The 20,911-nt window shown below is 37.7% G+C and overlaps 1 protein-coding gene across 1 annotated transcript; it reads right to left on the bottom strand.

Annotated features, from left to right (window-relative positions):
- Window positions 1-851: 851 nt before the first annotated feature.
- KLF5 (KLF transcription factor 5) lies at window positions 852-18,114 on the bottom strand. Its single transcript, XM_019652136.1, has 4 exons — window positions 17,319-18,114; window positions 14,155-15,025; window positions 13,058-13,117; window positions 852-2,639 (listed from the first exon to the last, which is right to left on the bottom strand). The coding sequence occupies exons 1-4, from the start codon at window positions 17,568-17,570 to the stop codon at window positions 2,461-2,463; spliced, it is 1,362 nt and encodes a 453-aa protein (XP_019507681.1). The 5' UTR covers window positions 17,571-18,114; the 3' UTR covers window positions 852-2,460.
- Window positions 18,115-20,911: the final 2,797 nt, after the last annotated feature.

Raw genomic sequence — 20,911 nt, 5'->3', positions numbered from 1 at the left:
ACATCAAATCAAGGGTACATACTATCAAATGACTTATCACTGTTGATGTGGACCTTGATCACCTGATTGAGGGTGTTGGGCAGGTCTCTGCACTGTGGTTCCTCTCCCAGCCATATTGTACTCTTGGGACTTAATGGTGTTATGTTCTATCTCCAGGGATGACCTGCAGAAAGTGTTTCGACTTCTTCACAGATGTCTTTCTCCTATTTAAGCCATCATTTATATCAGTATGGACTCATGGATATTTTATGCTTTGGGTTGTAATCCAATCCTACTTTATATTATGGCTGACACACCACCCATCATTGTGGGATTTTTAAATTCAGCTTTCGTTCTGACATTGTAAGATACTCCAGACTTATTTTATGCATTTCCTGCCCCAGTCCTAGAACCAGCCATTTCTCTTTAAGGAGTCTGCTCTTTTCATTGCAGAATGGTACTAGAAACAAAGAGCTAAGCTCTAGGTGTGCTTGTTGTTAGCGGATAGTCAACTTTTAGTGCTTCTTTCAAAAAAAAAAAGTTAAAAACCCAATTCTTGTTTTGCCTCTGGTAATAAAACTAGCATATCCAAGTTACCTCCACTGTATTCAACTAATAATCTAGGAAAAGGTTAATGCAGGTGTGCCCATGTACCGAACCAAAAAAATCAGCATTCATGAATTATGCCCCCCTGTATAGTTCTAATATTTAAAAAACAAATCCCTCTCTTGTGTTAAACAAAGGCAAGCATTGGTTCAATATGGAAATTGGTTTTTTATAAACTGTCCTGATAAAAGACCCTTTTGAATAGCTGAGAATGGAATTCGCTAAATGTTTTGCTATCATATGTGAAGAAGGAAGGTACAACATGAATCTTTTAGGCACTTTTTATTTTCCAAAAAAAAATTGTCGTTAATATATAAACATCTCATTCTCTCAAAAAAATTCTACAACTATACAGCTGTTTGCTCCATTATTTGCATAGGAAATGACCACAATACAAAAATAAGAGGGAAAAAGAAGCAAAACAGCAACTGATTTATGCTTTTTATGTAGGTATGTTCCCACGTATAAACATTTTGAAGCCTTACAAAATATTTACACCGTTTGTCATCTATTTACACATTTTAAGAGCAACTTTTCTAACAAACAAAACTATAATTTATCAAGTTATGAAAATTTTCTAAAAAAACTTACTATATTACCACAAAATAAATAAAGATAAACAATATTTTAAAAACAAAATTAAAATTTCATTTCAATTAAGACCCCTTTTGGCATTTTGCTTATTTTTTCTGCCCTTTGGTTAACAGCAACAGCATCACATTACTATTTTATATTGCATATATGTAGCACTTGCTTAAGTTTTCAACATGTCATTTATAATTAAAGGCAGACACTGAGTCAGTATTAACAATAGATTAACTAACCTGCACTGTAATTTAGGTAAAATTACTGTGTCACTGTATATTACATGCAAAATCCACATAAATTGGCATTTAACCAACAGTACTGCACGAGCAAACATCTCGGTATATGAAAACTGCATCATAATTTCAACATTTCCATATATGAAAACCGCATAATAAATTCAACATTGCCATGTGAAAACTACGTAAGTCCTTCCTTTTACAAATGATACTGAGTTTAGCTTATTGTAAGAGGTTTAACTTTTGTATATTGTAACTATCCTTTAATCTCTAGTTCACAATTCATATAAAATGCCTTTCATATTTAAAATAAACAATCCTATTTTAATCAGTGCATGAAATCTGCTAAGTTCATTTGAATGATTTCTTTCTCCTAAAGAAATTTATTTGGAAGGTTTTAAGAGGTATCTTACCACAAATTCTAATTGTAAATGTATTCATGGTTATTTTCAAAAGAATTACTTATGATTTCTCCCCAAAAGAATCTTAGAAAACTTGTAATAAACCTATAAAGCTGATTTGCGTATTTACAAAATTTTGAATAGCAAATATAGGCAACTCATATAAAAAAACAAAACAAACACATTTGTTCATTGGCTATTTGTGAATTGCCAGGTATACTGCTCACCTCTAAGGAATTACCTAATATTTAAAAACTACTTGATGTCAAGTAAAATCTTGACAAACAATCAAGCCTTCGTCCTGTGCCTGCCAACTGACTTATTTACTAAACACTGTCACATTAAATGATGGTGCTTAGGTAAAAACACTGCAAACACACCCTGCACCCCAACCCCCCCCCCACCCCAAGCTGAGATGTGGCTACCTGTCATGAGATGAAATCTGCTTGAGTAAAGCCATATACATTACAGCAAGCATTCCAGATTTTTATATATATGTATATATATATATATATATATATATATATATGTATATATATATATACACATATATATATATATATGGTTAAGTTTGTAGTTTAAAATTTTGCCAAGTGGACTGCAGAACGTCAGTGTGAATTGTGTAGGCACAGCAGGCCCGTGGCGGTGGCTCAGTTCTGGTGCCTCTTCATGTGCAGGGCCAGGTGGTCTGAGCGGGAGAAGCTGCGGTTGCACACCCCGCACTGGAACGGCTTGGCCCCGGTGTGCTTCCGGTAGTGGCGCGTCAGCTCGTCCGAGCGCGCGAACCTCCAATCACAGCCTTCCCAGGTGCATTTGTATGGCTTCTCACCTATGGCAATGAACGAAGAGGAGAGGTGAGGTGGCCTGCTTGCAAAAATACCATAGATACTGCCTGAGAAGGAATTTTTTTTTTAAGTCATGGTCCAAGAGAAGGCAAGTTCATGAATTCTGATATGAACTCACTTCCCTCAAAGTCATCTAGTGGAAAGAGTCACTGTCTCATAGGCTACTTTACCTAATTATACAAAGAGAAAAGCATTCTGTGTACCACTAAAGAAATGGAAAAATGGCCATTTTAAATGTGCGAGATGAATCAGTACTTTTGTTTTTATGCACTGCTCCTGCACATATAAATCCATGAAATGACTAGAGAACTTAGATGGCTTCATCATTACTGTGCAAATACACAATGTCAAAACCAACAAACCCAAATTAAATGAGTGTAGGACTAATGGCTATAAAATAGCCGAGAGAGGAAAAAACTGGGGAGCTACTCAAGAGGGAGCTGCTCAAATAACCAACAAAATGGATTTAATGTCACAGGGCTGTGATCCTTTACTTCAAACTGGTCCTAGACTGCAAACTTTCAGCACATACACCAGTACCCTTTGAACACACAGCCTCCAAAATGGATGGAAACAGAAGATAGATAAATCTTTAAACTGAATGGTGTTAAAGCTTTATGCATTTGATATTTAATAAATTCCTCAACCAAATCAGAAAGTCTAGTACTGGTAACTTCACTTTGGTATAGTGTCATGAAACAACCATAATTCTAACATTTGCTGATTTATGCATTTTTTTCTTTGTAATACACTGCACCCAAAAGATTATCAAAATTCATTCTATAAATGATTTGCCAAGTGTCTATTATATGCCAGGCACTGGCCTGAACACTTGGAATACAACTGTCAGCAGAACAAAAATGCCTGGCTGCAAGGAGCTTACATGTGTAATACATACTTGAGAAGTCTCTAATCATTTAATCTACCTATTCTTTCACAGCTCTCTTCACTTCAATAGTGAATTGATAACTGAGCTGCTGCCCACTACAATTTGTATTATTCTTAATGTTATCTAAAGTTTGCTAAGCTTTTAAAACTACTTTATAAATGCAGTCTTAACTCCCAGTTTTACAATTAATCCTATTTAATTGAGATCACGTAGTCTCCTAAATAAATCCCAAAACATAAGAATCTCACTGAGCATTAACTAGTAGTTCCTATATTTATGCATTATTGTTATAATTTTCTATGAATGTTAGTTTAAGATAATAGTTTGTGAGATAAATTTGCATATTAAAGTACTGCTGGCTTACTGTTGTTTTATATAGATACCTTTTGAAACTCTGAATAGTCAAATTCCTAAATTCCTTTAAAAATGTTTTCTTCTGAAAGAGAAGAGCCTCAGAGCTGCCCTGAGCACTCCTTAGTACCACCATGAAACTCAACCACCTTTCTGCCTGATTTAGCAGTATCATGTTCAGGAAGTTGTAAGATTCCTCATGTGAATCCGAATTTTAAAAGACATTGTCCACATCGACACATCTCACAGCTTGTGGTTAATATATTTTTGCTGTTCTGATAACTCTTCTGACTCAAATAAAATTCCATAAAAACAAAGGGGAAAAAAAAGGCCAGAATGGCTCTGTGAAATTTGTACCAACTATTTCCCATGAGATTTCTTTCAACTCCTTATGGTATGCATCCCTGAGCCACCTTTCTGCTCTCTCTCCTCTCCTCTGACTCTGAACAGGACACAATTTTTTTTATTTTTTAAATTCCCTTTCCGGTTCCTATCACTCCATTTGTAAAATGGACCATCAATTCCTGAAGTGTTTTTTTCTCATAGTAAATTCTAAGATTTTAAAGTTAATACACTCAACTCTTAAATAACATAATAAAACACTTTTCTTTCACTTATATTCACATTTAATCTGTTTAATACATAGATTTTTTAATATTAGCAATAAATACTGGTATCACTCTTATAGATAGAAATCAAACAAAAAAATTAATTTTTTGCAGTGTTTGTTTTTATTCCTCATGAATAATAAATTCACAAAAACAAACATGTTGGTTAAATACTTTACTGTCATTTAATGTAAAGAAAGTTATTTCTGATGTCTGAGGCAAGGAAAAAAATTCCTAAAGTGCCCCAATTTTAAAAGAAATCATTCTAGGCTTTTGAATTTAATAATTAAATAGAAAGAAAACTGAATTTTCAGAGTTTACTTAAGAAACAAGGGACACTAGACTCTTTTTGTTCACTATTTTTATTGGCTATGAAGCAATAAACTGTACTAATATTTTTTAAAGTTTACTTTTCTGATTGGTTGAAAAACGGTAGCCATTAAAGTTCCTAAAACATTTGGGGTTTTGCTCTCAATTTATGCACATCTATAGATTATTCAGCCAAGAATACTACCAGTGTCTGGGACGTTAGTTATGGGTCCAAGTGTGTACTATAAAAGCAAGGACAACTATTCCCCACTTGGGGCAGTTTCTATGGGATTTGTTCAAGTGTCAACACCGCTCAAATAAAACATTGTAGAGGAAGCTAGTACCCAATTTCTGGCCAAATAGCAGATTCGGGCCTTTCTTCCTCAGCCAGAAACACTATGCACAGTACTTCTGGGAAACCAAACTGACTTCCTTTAAGTTATTTCAACAGGATAGAGCTTTCAAAAGTTTAATTGGATTTTTACAGAATCTCTTTCCAATACCACCAATTTAAAATATTTAGTTAAGCTCTTTCAACATCAACTGTATTTTTAAGTTCTCATGCTGTTAATGTGAAACTTTCCAAAGGCAAAAAGAAAAAAGTGACAAGTTTGTACAGCATGGAAAACAAGCTTCAACAACTTTATCTCAAATAAAGTATGCATTTTCTCAATCTATTTTTAAATGACTAGAACTATTTTGCTAGGAATCCCTAATCCTTTTTAAAAATGTCCAAGTTAAACATACACACTATACATACTGATAAAGTCAATCAATGTGTTTTACAGAAATGTTAAGCAAAAACATTACCAGCGAAAGGAAGGAGCAGGCAAACATCCGCTGAGCACATACTTCAGAGTCAGGCACCTCTCACTATTTCACTTAATCCTCACAGTAACTCCATGAGTTAGAAGCAACATGATGAGCTCGCATTAAGAATCCCAGCCTGCCACTTTTCCTTAATGTGCTACTTAAACCCTCCATTAGCAAACACTAATACGCTCTATATGGATGATTTAAGGAGCACATAGACATTGTTCACATTTATTTCAAGATTCTAAAGCCACTTGTGAAGGTCAGTTAAGGAACAGCTTCAGGGACTCAGAGCAGACCTTAAATCCAGACTGGAAAGCACAGGGCACACTCCGGCTGAGCCAGTCCTCACAGGACACCCACCTTTCAGAACCTGTGGGGTCCTGAAAACCCATCTATGCTGGTACTGACAGTCCCCGAGTTTCATCTAATAATGGTTCTCCTCTACCCTAGGCTACATGAATTTCAGTGGGTTAGCAAACATGTTTGTAAAGTATTCAAAAAATCTTTAGTGATGAACTAAAAAATTATCTAATTTTTTTCCTCTGATGAACAGATAAAAAATGACTTTTGAACCTACCACAGTAGAATGTGAGGTTTCTCTGAACATATTCAATAGACTCATACCAAGGCCTTTCCCTAGAATGTGCTACGTAGATTCTTCTAACAAAAGAATATTTTTCTTAGAATAGTTATTTTAGGTAACTTTTAAAAAGTTTATTACAGCAAATTTGCACATATGGTTTCCTTTCAGAAGGCTAAAAAATAATTCCATCAATTATATCTAATAAAGTCTAAAACCCATCAGAATTAAAGTCTGTTTAGTAATGGAGAGTGTAACCTGTGCTAAATGACTTGCAAAACAAATAAGACTTGTCTTTGGCTTCAAAGAATTTAAAACCCATATCCTATTCTGAGGCTGAAAACAATGTAAACTGTTAAAGTAGAATAAATCATTTCAATAGTTAGTACTTAATCTTACATTCGTAATATGTAAGAGTCTTGAAAGCTCAAAATGAACTCTTGCTTCAGGAAGAACATATTTTCATGCAATTCAATAACAATTAGGTTTTTTCCCATTATTAGAGACTTATGGAACAGTATATATATTTTTAATACAAGGTAAAGAAATAGGAAAATCCCAAGATTAAAGAAATTCATAAAGAAATATTAGATGTTTAAAAAAAAGATGAAGTGGGATGATTTGGGCTCATTAACTCCTATTTTTATATATCTATGCCAGTAATTTTCCATTTAAAAAAATCTTTTATTAAAGCTCATTGTAGTACATCTACTCTTGGAACAGAATGGTAGGCAGTTCATTTCAAAGATTGACTAGGTATTATTAGTATTTACAAAATACATGTATAATATTTACTAGATATAGTATCCTTGTTAATAATGTACCCACTTTAGGAAAAATGATTACTTAAAAGGGTATATTAAGGAAATCCCTTCTTACTCCCTGTTGGTTAGTCAATTTGTGTTTATCTCTCTTTAAAATCTGATTCACGTTACCCCTTACAGAAAACCTCTGAACAGTCCAGGAGATCATTCCACTTCTCTGGATCCCCATCATCACTTAAATTCCTTTTGAATGGCTGACTTGCACTTTCATATAGTATATTGCTGTATGAAGGCTTCAAAGAGCTATATTTTGTCTTCACAACCAGCTTTTGTTCCTCAAAGGCAAAGACTGTCTAGTATTCTAGCTGTAGTGCCACACTTCTAATGCTTCTTTAGAACAATTACATATTGGGCCCATGTCTGACCAACCTGGCTCTTCTCATTAATATAAAGGAGGGAAGGTATGAGACAGGAAAGAATCTATTGGATTATCTTTTTTCCTTCCTGTGGCCCCATCTGCGTGCAGCAGGGCAGTCAGTGCCTGGTTCTAGTCTGCCTACAACCACTATATAATCTAATTGGGCAGTTAGGTGAGAATCATGCTTGTAGCCTCTTCAGGAGGCCATGTTCAGAATCAGTTATCCATCCTAAAGCTGTACAGGGATAAACAAACACTACGTACACAAGTTTTCTTTTACAGTATTGGACTGGATTTGACAAAAACCAGGAAGTTCTGGAGGCCCTACTGCTAGTGACAGAGAATAGTGATCTTCCAAATCTAAAGGGGGACATTTTATGCAGCTTTACAGTCCTGTCAGAATGAATTTCTAGGCTCCTAAGTTACTTCTAAGGGTTCTCAACAAAAACAATGGAAAACATCCTCTATCATTAATAGTGTTAACGAAATGAAATACCAATTGTTGAGTCCCCGGATAGAAAGACAACACTCAGATTCACTTTCTTGTAATAAGAGCCCAAAGTGAATTTTTAAAAAAAGTAACAGTGAAACATTTTACCTTTTCTTTTTTAACCAAAAGAGAAAAATTCTGTATTTTCAAATTTCTAGCACTGAATGAGTGGTAAATATCCTTCCCTTTAATTTGCATTTAATGGGGGACCCTGACTAGGAGATTCCTCTCAACTCTAAAAAAGTTTTGCTTTTGTAGAGTTAGTCAAAAAGAAATGTATTCTGCCTACATGTTTTTTTAAAATGAAAGTTACCTACAGTTCACTTTTAAGCAGTAAGCTACCCTTCATTAGAATTGTTGGAGATACCTGAATATAAATAATACAGGCTGACAGAATAAGAATGCTGCTACAGAGATACTTTTACTAAAAGTAGGACATTACTTTGTTTCTAATCTTTCACCAGAAAAGATGTAGGTCATCAAGTAAACAGCTACTACATTCTATAGAACTAAAAATATCTGCCAAAGTAAAAATCTTCAGTGATTAAATTATTGCTTTAAAACACATTACATTCTCTCTACCTAAACATCTGATTGTTTCTATTTCAATGTCGGCAATTCTATTTAATCTTGTTGAACTATCTTCTCTCACTAGTTTATAAGAACGAAATGGAAGAAGACATTCTCTTTGGATTCTCCACAAGATCAGTCAAAAATGTTTGCTTAATCAAATTAAACTTCTTAACCTTTGATAAGCTTTATCATCTCTAAACAACGTTTAATCAATTTCCTATGTAAATGTTTTTCAGATGAAAGAACAAGTCCTAGAAGCAAAGTTTAATCTTCCCAGTGAGTCATTAAAAAGAAATTGTTTCTAAGCTTTCAAGCTCATAAATACCTCTCTAGAAGTCTGAACCGGCAAGTCTCTTAAACAACTACTTTTTTTTTTTTACATAAGCCTGAAATTGTCAATATAGAAAATAATGCTGCAAATGAAAATAATCTGAGAACGTTTAACTAGTAACATCTAATACTACAGGCTAAATGGGCTATTTTTTCCTGCAGTCTTCAAATATAGACTCGAAAAACATTGGGCAGTAAATAATTTCATCCTGCAAAACTTTTTAACCTCTACCAACATTTAATCAATATTGATCTCTAGATCCAAACTGTATCATTCATCTCTATTAAGTCCATTTATGATTTTTGGATATATTATATAATATATAAATTATGCTGATTTCAGCTCAAATAATTTTCCAAGGAAGTGAAATCCTTCCTGTATATTTTTAAAAGCCTTTCACTCCTTTCCAGTTACACTTACACACACACACACACACACACACACACACAAACTCATTTTTCAGAACATTTCCAATATTTCTTTTAGTGGAGAACAAAAATATCTTTATTGTCAAACACTGTCAATATCTTTAAATAAAACTCTATACCTAATATAGTCAATAGATAATAATGAAGAGCAAATAACTATACAGAAATTTATACCTAAGGATTTTTTTAGTACCCAAACTTAAACCAAAATCAATACCTAGCAACAAGCCTAGAGTAGAGATTATGTTTTTTAAAGCATACATAGTGACATCGTAATAAAAACGTCATTAGGAAATAGTGTCCTACATAAGCAAGTAAGGCAGAACATGGGAACTTACAACTAGGCTTCGGCTAAAAATCTTTCCAAGATTTATAGGGATCCCAACACAACTCCCTGTAAAACGCAGCACTAACAATATAGTGTTTTACTCAAAGAGTCCATTTTGTGTTCCTTTGCTCTTTGTAGGTCTCCCTTTTCTTCTGTGGGGTTGTTTCCAATTGTCCTTTTCTTGCCCGCCCTTAGCAAGCTGTTCTGGGGTCACTCGGTACACCCGTAACAGCCCGTGCATGGAGTCTGGGCCCAAGGGATACCTGAGTCAAGTGTGTGTGCTGCTTAGACTTTCTCTGTGTAACTGCTCATTTTCTGCCCTGTTCCAGATAGTTGAGGCTGATAAGTGATCTAAAAATGTTACTATCCCCTAATTTCCCAATTGCTTTAGCATATTCTCTAGGGTTAAGTGCACATCCACACATGACTAAAACCAGTAAGATTTCAAACATCTATTTGTACTGAGTTCACCATTTGCTTTTTCAGAACTTTGTCTTGGAAAAGCACTTTTTACTAACAAGTTTCAAACAAATTTCCACACTCAGTGTAAAAGCAATTATTTTAACTTACGGTACTCAAAGGCATACCAAGGAACCGGTAACAGAGATAAGAAATATTTTTATTTGGAAATATACCACCTCTTGACACTGTTGCCTAGAAGCAGCCCTAATTATTTCTAACCAGAGGTATGACATGCATATACACACATTACAAGTAACAAACAACCACGCACCCCTACAAGAGGTACCTGTCTCTATAGGCCTGTAAGTATGCTATCATATGTGTAGAAAAACATAATATGGTTTTGGTGAAATACAATTATTTCCTGGAATAGTCAAAGTACATTTCAGGTATTTTGTCAAACCATCCAAAGACATAACTTTGTATTTTTTGTATATTCTTTCTGAATAAAAAAATCAAAGTGTATGAACTTAGAAAAACTTGAATGCTATGAGGCTTCTGGTTCAAGAAACTATTAATAGTATCTTTTATTCTTTCATCGCAAATATTTTAAAAAGGTCTTGTTTTGGAAAGACTGTTTCAGATGGAGGTAGTTTTAATTGCTTAAATCATTTTTAAAACATAAGGTAACTTGACATTTTAAAGCATTTATAATTATATTCCAAAGAAATGCTAGGATGCTTCACATTTAAATGGTAATCATTTAAAAATATTTTTTATATCAAATATAGTAAGATCAACATTCCCATATAGATGTTTTTTTAAAATCCTCTAATAATTTGGGCATGGGGGAACAGAAAGAAAACAAAAAAACTATTAAGTGAGAGAAGTGCTTTGGAAATGCCTAGGCCTTGAAAGGAAAAAAGCAAAAACAAAACAAGCCTTTGCTGGCTTCAGATACATTCATTAAAAAACAACAGGCAGGGAGGGGAGGATGCAATGAGAGAGGAAATTTTAAAAGGCATTGTCTAGAAACCAGAAATGAGGAGAAAACAACCTCAATGCTCTATGATTACCCAAGAACGGGTTTAGCCAGATGAACAAGTCGGCTACAAGCCCTCCCCAGGGCATTTGAGACTATCAAACAAAACTTTATTAAACTGGATTAAATGGTCTCACTCATTCTATGTTGATGGCCACATGTTTACGAGTTGATGCATAGGACTCAAACTAGGCCTAGGTCCTCTTTTCGTTTTCTTTTTATTACTACAAGCACTGTTAAGACAGCCCACTATTAATTTTTTTTTTTTACCAGCAGGTCAAGTTCCAGAATTGCAGGTATAGGGAAGAGCATTAAACCCTGACTCGCAGGGGTTGCAAGGCCATTTAGATATGCTCTGACCATATTCCTGCAATCGCACCTGATTACATCGCTATATGCAATTGCACCCCTCTTTTATGAGGAGACTTTAACCTCATGAAAAACATGTTCCCTCCTCCCTATCTCCAGTTTCAAGGACTTTCAAAGAAGAAAAAACAATAGTCCTAATGTTTGAAAGTTACTTCCGCTTCCCATTTTGTGTTCCCTCCCTTAATATAACATACATTTTATAAAAGGCTATTTTAATATTTCTACATGGAATGTTTACTTGGCCTTGTCATTTGTATTTTGAAAACCTTAGACTGAGTTTGTTCTATGCTTAATGGGTGTTTAACTATAACTTCTACTTTGGGCTGCTTATGTAGGATCTTTCCCTTTATATAATCAATTTGTCTATCAGACCAAAACAATCCATTCGTTTCATGGATAAATACATGATATGTCTTTTCAATTTTTCAGAAAGCCTTGGAATCTACCACATCGGTACCAACTTTATTTAGAATTTAATAAGTAGTGTTGATCACTAGGATGTCAAGCAATACCTTGCAGGCATACAAAATGTCTGCAGCCATAGGCCTCTCAGTGCTCGTCTCAGCACTGACCTTCGTTCAAAGGCTTTTACTTTTTAATGCAGCAGTTAGAGATAACTACTTCATTTATCAAAACTCAATTTCCATAGTAACATCTAGCCTGGGGAGATTCAAGTCCTCACTCTAATCCAACAACCCATTCAAAGGAACTGTTGAACATTTCGGTTTCCATGGTAATGATGGAATAAAACATTTTGCTAGGTCATTGCTTTTATTAGCAAACTTATTCTTTGAACTTTAGGAAAGGCTGCATTTAATGAGAGAAAAATAAAACACAATCACTTTGTATAAGTTCTTTCCTTTAGGGCTGTCCTTTTAAGAAAATTACAAATAGCAACCATCTATATGTTTGAAAATATTTTGGGTATTTGGAAAATTTGACAGCATGCCACTTAGTTTCATCCTAAAACAGGTTCTGATAAAAAGTTTTAAGGTTAAAAAGCATTTAAAAGTGATTGTATACATCTGATAAAATAAATAAAAGTTAAAGGGGCTAAACCTTAAAGCATATTTTGAACAGGAATGAAATATAAGCTAGAATTAAGTCTCTCAAATGTGGGCTGAAGTAGGGTATAGAAAAACTTTTAAACCATGACCCTCATCTTTGCCTGATTTTAATAATCTGCAAATTCGGCCCTTCCCAATTTCGGCCCTTCCTTTCATCAAGCACAGAAAAGCTGCTGAACACTGATCATTTAGGCTAAAGGTAAAACTAAAGATAAGTATTAAGCAGTTAGGCTTTACATGCCAAATGGAAAAGTTTTCAGTATTTTACATAGATTCATAGAAGCCAACTGACTCGTTAACGGAGAAAATGAGTTACATTTTTTTCCTTCATGGTAAGGAATAGCAGTGCCATTACAAGTTATAAAATCCATTAGTAAACATCGTTGTTTACATTTTGAGGTAATTAATTCTATGTGAGGTGACAGGGCAAGGCCTTAATGAGGGAACATCAGCCTTCCTGGAATCAGGCTTTTTCATTGAACTGAATTTTGAGCCAAGTCAGTGCCGAAAAGGTAGGCCATTAAAAAATAAAAGTTGACAGAAGAAAGAAGAGATCAAACAAGTGTTGGCTTTTAAAAGGATGAATACCACTTACACTATTTACACAACTCACAGAATTAACAAGAAAATTACATACCAGTATGAGTCCTCAGGTGAGCTTTTAAATGAGAAGACTTCGTATAAACTTTTGTGCAGCCTAAAATAAAGCAGGAGAGGAAGAACAGCTTGTCATTTTGGAGATCCTTTGAAATCTTTACATTTGATGATTCAATGTTTAAAATATGGCTTTAAAGAAGAAATCTCTCATGCTACATGTGATAGCTGAAGCTTCAGTTTTAAAAGTTTTAAAAAGTGCCCCCCCCCATCACCTTAGTAAATGTATTAGGAGTGATTTGCTTTATGTTCGTATCACTTTAGCAGAGAGAGCACAGATATAATCAGGCCAAGCTACAAATGGGAAATATATTTACATTCCAGTAGGTGCTTTGCACTAGTAACACGTACATCAGTGATTTACAAATTTTTAATGGTTCTAGAGCTGACAATGTTAAACCATTATCCAAGATGACGGAAATTTTCTGTACTCCTCCATTTGTTTTTTTACTTCGTATGCCATGCCATATCATGTGCTATAGTCAATAAATTATATCCCATATTAATCATAAACTAGCTTATGCCAGCAACTTGTAGATACATTCATAACCGTCATCAATTTATATGTTGGGCCACGTATCTCATTCATGAGTGAGTATATGCTCATATGCTATCAGAGCTATCCTGAAATCCATAGACAGTCTTGTCTTATAGCAGCCTACTCAGTCCCCACACTTCATTACCAAACTCTATTTTCCCCTACCTTACTTAGGTAATCTCTTTTCAAGGTACTTAATTTAGAATTAAAAACTCCAATTTATGATTGGAGAATGTTGTGTTAGACAAAATAACTGGCTAACTCAAAATTCAAATTTTTATTTCAAAGAGAAAAAATGTCTAACGTAATTTTTTTCCAGAATGCTACAGTCTTTTATTTCCACATCACATAAGCAATGGACAACTAAATGGTTACATACCAGGGTAAGGCACCGAGACTGGGATATGCAAAGAACAAAGTGAGTGACTTTTATTGTCAAGCACTACTTGTCTCTAAAATTTAAATCCTGAGGTTGGAAAAAGGCTCACACACAGAAATACTAAATACATGTATTGATGCTTCAACGAGGTAAGATCACATACCAGGGTAATCGCAGTAGTGGATGCGTCTTTTCTCCAAATCGGGGTTACTCCTTCTATTGTATCTGACAGGTTGGATGTTTTGCGAATTAACTGGCAGGGTGGCAGGTAAATGTGGATTGTGGATTGCCAGTTTAGAAGCAATTGTAGCAGCATAGGATGGAGGTGGGGTTAAATTCTGGAGCATCTCTGCTTGTCTATCTGGACTTCCAGGCTCTGAGCTTGGTGGTGACGGGGGAAAGTAAGTGGCCTGCTGTGGAAGAAACTGACTTGGCATTGTGTATGTGCAAGGGGGCATGCCTTGGAACTGTTTCATTGCAGTCTGCGGAACAGCAGAGGTGTGTGTGTTAAGGCCTGCCATGGCGGCTGACATAGAAACATTAAGAGTGTCCATGACTGCTGTCTGGTTTGTAGAACTGGGCATATCTAAATCCGGTGTATTCAGTAGCTGGTACAGGTGGCCCTGCTGGGGGACAGAAAGATGAAGGTCTGGTGTAGGAAGTTCTTGCTTGATGAAAATATTGTTCACCTCTGGAGCTGCGGTCTGGTGTGAGCTGAATATACTGGTGAACTCAGGGAGGGCTTGGGTCGGGGCCGGAGGAGGGGCAGTCGTTTCACTCTGGTGGCTGAAAATGGTAACAGGTTCTGTCTTGATGTGTGGTACGCACGGTCTCTGGGATTTGTAGAGGCCAGTTCTCAGGTGAGTGATGTCAGGGAGGAAGACGTTCATGTTGATACTGTAAGGTAACCCTTCACTGTCAGTGAAGAACTGGTCTACGACTGAGGCACTGTCTCGTCTATACTTTTTATGCTCTGGAATTATAGAAACTGGAGGAAGCTGAGGTGTCAGATACTTTTCCATTTCACATCTCGTCTAAAAAAGAAGAGATACAAACATGCATAATCCACCCAATTCATCATCTCATGAAGGACAAACAAATGGTCCTTACTAAGAATTCCCCAACAATTCCTGTTGAAAGTTCTTGGGCAAACTCCTTCTAAGTACTGGTGATAAACATTATCAGGTTTATTTGTCAATTGTGTAATAACTGGTTCACCAAAACCTTACGAAACTCTGTATAACATTTGGTAAAATCGCTCCCACAATCAACTCTCGACAAAAAGTGAATGAGACAAATCAAGAAAAAAAAAAAAGGAAGCAAACAGAAAACATATTCCTTTCTGATGCAATAATAAAGTATACTTTATTATCACTCAGGTACAAGTAGGATTCCCTGCCCCATTACACAGTTAAGTTTGCAACTGACGTATAGTATTGTAATATTGCCAAACAACCTCGATTCTGTTCATGTAATATAAGTAATGTGTTTTTTAGCTAAGCAAACCTTAAAAATATTACTACAAAGTATTTTTTTCTTTTTTGCTTGGATAAATATTGCTGAAATATCTAATATAAAACATTCCTTGGCTATTTCGGTGCCTTTTCTGGTTTATAGCTCAATGGAAGCCTAAGTACAATGTTTTCAGCAAAACATAGCATCCACTGAAAGAACAAAACAAGTTCACATTCAACTGATCTAAATGTTGATTTTAATCAGCAGATCCTGTAATTGGTTAATATGATAATGAAATGTTCCTATTCATATCCCTATCTAAAACAGATCTTTAATTACCTAGGGGAAAATCACTCCCTTGGTAGAGTGGTGCTAAGGAGCCCGTGGGTGGGGAGAGGCTGCTGTATTGCTAGCACAGTCATCAGCAAAACATTTATCATGTCCTCTTCAGTGGGCCAATGCTACCTTCTCCCTTAATCTGTAAAAAGCTCAGTCATACCTGAGCTTAGGGGACACTCTTGGTGTCCCCTAAGCAGAAAACTGACAAACTGAAGTAACAAAATCATTTTTAAATGATTTTTCTAAAGGACATAATCCAGCTTGGACCTAATCTCAGTCTTTTTACATCTATCTTCTCTCCCAGTATAACATAAAACTTAATTTTTAACACTGAAAAGGAAATTTAAAAAAATACACCCCAACTAGATGGCTCATGGAACTATTAACCGTGGCATCTTAATCGGATGAATAACAGTCATTTTTTGGTTATTTAATTTCAAAAGCATTTCATATCGACCTCATATTATTCGGTGTAGATGTACACGGGGTTTCCCGGATAGAGACGATTTAAAAATAAAAATTAACGCTCTAATCATGTGAGTCAGTTTTCTAACAAATGCCACTGTCCTTTCACAGCGCGGCGACACTCGCAGACCCCCCGGAGTAAGAGCTGAGTAGCAAATACACAATCTACCAAAGGGCTATTAAATGAAGCGTCTTGAAATAAACCGAACTAAACCCTTTCGTGCACTCCGCTCTCGCGGTGGTTAGTGGTTTCTGATTTTAGCTCTTCCAGCTGTTTGCGTGTGGGTATGTTTCCAATTTTTTTTTTTTCCTTGGGACAGGCTAAAAGTCCCGGGAAGTTTTTTCTGGGCTATATGACTCCCTGCGTGGGCGAAAGAAACAGGCGGCTGCTCTAATTCGGCTGCCCGGCAAGTGTAAAAGCCAACTGCCAGCTTTCAACGCGGCTCCGGGAGGAAATTTACGCGCACATGAAGAAAACAACACCCCGGCTTTCTTTTTCAAGGAAAAATAAGCGCTCCATCCAATACCACCTTTGCTTTTCTAACTCCGGTCTCCCCAAGGCAGCCCCTCCATCGCGTCTAAAGCAGGCTGAGCCAAGAGATAAGAAAACACCCCCCGGAACCCCCCCCTCTCCAGCACCCCGATTTGCGTTTCCACTTAACCCGAGACGACGCGGGACGGGGGACCTCCAAAGCCATAGCGCTGGTAGGGAGGAGGTTTAGGGCGAAAGGCAGAATCTAAGTGAAGCTGGCGTGAGGTACGAGGTTTGAGCCTCCAAATAAAAAAAAAATAAAAAAGGTGCGCGTAAGCACCCAGTTCCCTCTGGAACCTTTCACTGACGGAACCGCCAGGGCAGATTCATCTACGAAACCCCTCTTCAGGTGGCCCCACTTCCTCCCTGCGAAATGCGAGTGTCCAGGCTGCGAGGGCAGGGCGGGGCCGCCCACCCCAGCTCCGGCTCCCGGTGCGCCCCGACGCACGTCCCAGCCTGGAGCGGCCCCTGTCGCCCGCGCGTCGCAGCGGCGGACACGCCCGAGCCCCGGGAGGGAGGGGAGCGGCTCTTCCTACCTGGACCAGCTCCTCGGGGGGCAGGCGCGGGCCCGCGGCTGGCGGCGGCGGGGGATGCGGGGGCGCCGGCTGGGCCTGCGGGTGGTGGTGCGGGTGCTTCAGCTCCTCGCCGGAAAAGAGCGCAGCGTCGCGGGCTGGGTTCGCGGCGCCCAGCACCGGCTTGAGCTGCGCGAACACGGGCTCGTCCTGCGGGGCCGGCGGCTGAGGCACGGGTCCCAGGCGGGCGTTCATGGTCAGCACCCGCGTAGCCATGGGCACTCGGGGGGCGACTCCGGGCGCGGGGCGCGTGTCGAGCGCGCTTCCCACCTCGCCCACGCTGGCTCAGGCCGGCGAACTCCGCGCGGAACCGCGGGCGGAGGAGGGGAGGCTCCTGGCGGACCCCTCAGCCGACAGTAGGCGCGGTTTTCGAAGGCGCGCACGAAAAGCAAAACTCTTCCGCTCCGCCACGCGTAAACGCCAACGTCCTCCGGGCGGCCACTTTCTCCCGCCCCGCCCCACCGCGCTCCTTCACACGCCGCAGCAGGCTCTCGCCACCGCTGTTCTCCGCGAGCGAGCTGCGAACGCGCGTACCTGGCCCGCGACTACTGACACTTGACGCCCGCGTCTATTTTACCCAACTCTGCGTGGGCGGGGCTCCCGAGCCAGACTGGCAGCGCTGCGGCGAATCCCGAGGCCCCGAGACCAGCCGGGCCGGAGCGCCTAGCCTATAAGAAGGAAGAAATTCGCCCAGGGCTCCGCCTCCTCCGAGCTGACCGCACCCCTCTCGGACCACGAGCTTCGCGCTCAGGGCGGCCGCGCAGTTTGTACACAACTTCTCTGACAGATTGAGCTGGCGGAGCCGGGGGCGGAGGGAAGGAGAGAAGCGGGTGGAATCTAGGAAGAGAGGGAATTAGGGTGGAGACGTGGAGGGAGATCTCCACTGACTGTTCTCTGCTAGAATTAGAGAGAAAGAGAGTTTTGCACGTCTTAGGTGTTGTGCAAGGACCTGAAACTCAAAAGCTGAAACCCAGAAGGCAGCTAGATGGGGGCGCTAAGGTTTTGAAAGACTTGTTTAATGAGTGTGTATTTTTAAATATACAAAATGTACTTTTCTTTAGCGGAAAACTAGGGGCGGTATGATAAACAAATTTAAAAACAGATCTTGTCTCTATGTGTCTTTAGCAGTGAATATATCCATTTAACAAAGCATATTCGGAATGTCTTGAATACAAGGTTTGATGGGAAGTATTTTTTTAAAGTCCTTGCACAAAAGCTTGTTTTTTCCTACAGTACTTAAATGTTAGAAGTTTTCACACACATTTCTACCTCGTGTCCGTGTGTGGAGAGGAGGGGGATGGGCCATATGAATTTTGAAGTTTTTAATATTTACAGTGTTGATCCGAGCCGAAGCATGGAATCTAATTTAAGCACTAACGACTACATCAAATGTACTTAAATAGACATTACATCTTTGACTTATTTTTTGCTAGCACTGTATGTTCAAAATTGGAATTTAATATTTACAAAACAGAAACGTAGCACATTTACCCAACACCGTGGCACCTTTTCCTACGAAAAGACAACCAAAGACGCCACAAACATTAGACACACAGCAGTTCTGAAAACTGGGAATCCAAATCTGTTGCAAAGTAATAGCCAAATGTATTACCATCCATTTACTTACTCATAATAGGAAGGTGAATTTTTGCCATCAGTCACCCAAGGAAACCACTTCCCTTAATCCTTAATGTTCTTCTACATGATTTTATCTGGCTTATTTGGAAGCCAGAACAATAAACTGCAATAAAAATGCCTGAAATACTACTACAGATGTATACATGTTGACAGCACACTGCACCATTAGACAATTTTACATATACACAGCCTACTAATCACAGTAAAACAGGTTAAAAAAATAAGTTCTAGAAAAACGTTCACTTCAGAGTAAATCTATCAAAGGTACGGATCTCATTTCACTGTGTAGAATTTAAAAATAAATATACACATTAAGTATTAGAGGTATTTATTTGTTATTAGGAAACAAAATTGTGCTGTGAAAATTTTTTCTCCTTTTCATGCCCTTTTGTTATTCAATGATTCATTGTTTATAGCTGTGATCACTGCTTTCTGAGAATGGTTGAGGACTACTTTCATGTTACCAAAGTATTATTTCGTAAGTGTTTTTGCAAAGCTTTTTCTAAGCAAACAGTCCCATACTATCTCCCTCTTCACCTCTAAAAAGCTATCCTGAGTTTCTCTAATATTGAATCCAATTATGTAATTGAATAGCTTAAACTACAGAATTGTATGGGATTTCATATAACTTTTTAGAAATTGAATTTTGATTTTAGTTACTTCAAGCTGATAACATGATAAAACCCAAGTGTGATATAGGTAACTCTCAATAGAACTTTTGTATTCTTTTGAACTTTAAATCTAGCTTAGAATTAATACACTTTGGTATCTATTTATATTTTAATTTGCTTTTAAAGCTATCTAGACCTTTCCTTTTGTCTCTCTTTTTACCAGAGTGTCAGTGGCCTGCTGCTATTTCAAACTAAATTTTCACTGCAGTAATATCCAGTTATTTTACTGGAAATGTTTCTATATTTCACACCATTTTTAAGCATGCTTTGATTTACAAAGCTTTCCCAGTGCAAACCAAAACAAAAGAACCAGCTATTTGATAATTTTAATGATGTTTTTATAGTCCTGTTAATTTTTTTCACATTTCCACTTTTCTTAATGAATATAGATATGAACCTAGCTATGGTTGGGCTTGTAGCACATTTACAATAGAAATGCTAAGTACAATCTTTTTTGTTCAAATACAGTGGCATTTATTTAAATTTCATTTCTGACATAAGGATTGATGAAATAGGGATGCCACTTTTAAGGAATTTCTGAATTCTCTGAAATGCCCAGCTCTGCAATCTCACAGAAAATAACTAGCTTAGCACTCTACAATAGTACGGAAATTGGAAAGTAATCCTTTTTTGAGACATTTGCCATGCGATGCTGAACATATCAAGAACATGTTCAACCAAGCTTACTTGCTATGTCTGTTCACACAAATGTTACCCCTGCAATCCTGCTTCATCAACTCAGCAAAAAGGGTTAAAACTTGATAAATATTTTTCAAATGTTCCAGGTTCTACACTGGCGTAATGCCAGACAGTGTGAATGGACAGATCCTCAATTACTTTGAACTTTCTAGTTCTTTGCATTCCTTCTTGCTTAGTAGTGCTGTACCATTAGGGAAGATAGGAGAAAACAAAAAACAAATGTCAGGTTTCAGAAATCAATTAGTGGCCTGGCAAGTGGTGTGTTAACTGAACTGTGCCAAAACAGAATTCTGAGGGAAAGAAAGAAAAAAGTTGAGTAGTTAAGTTAGGTAGGAGGGTAAGTGTAGAAGCGGTGTGCATGCTTAAGTCCTTAGTCATTGGGCAACACAGATTTAGTCTTAGAATAAACCATAAGTGTCACTATCTTTACCGGAATAAATACGCCTGAATGTGTGGGGGCTGAACAGGCATTCAACGAAGGGGGAGGGGGAGGCTTGAAGGAGGCAGTGGAAAAAAAATGGATAAATAGCTTCTGAATGATGAGATGAG

This window comes from Hipposideros armiger, unplaced genomic scaffold (genome assembly GCF_001890085.2).
Source record: "Hipposideros armiger isolate ML-2016 unplaced genomic scaffold, ASM189008v1 scaffold_174, whole genome shotgun sequence".
Classification (NCBI taxonomy): domain Eukaryota; kingdom Metazoa; phylum Chordata; class Mammalia; order Chiroptera; family Hipposideridae; genus Hipposideros; species Hipposideros armiger.
The sequence above is the reverse complement of the archived record's forward strand: the minus strand, read 5'-3'. Positions and strand labels throughout refer to the sequence as shown.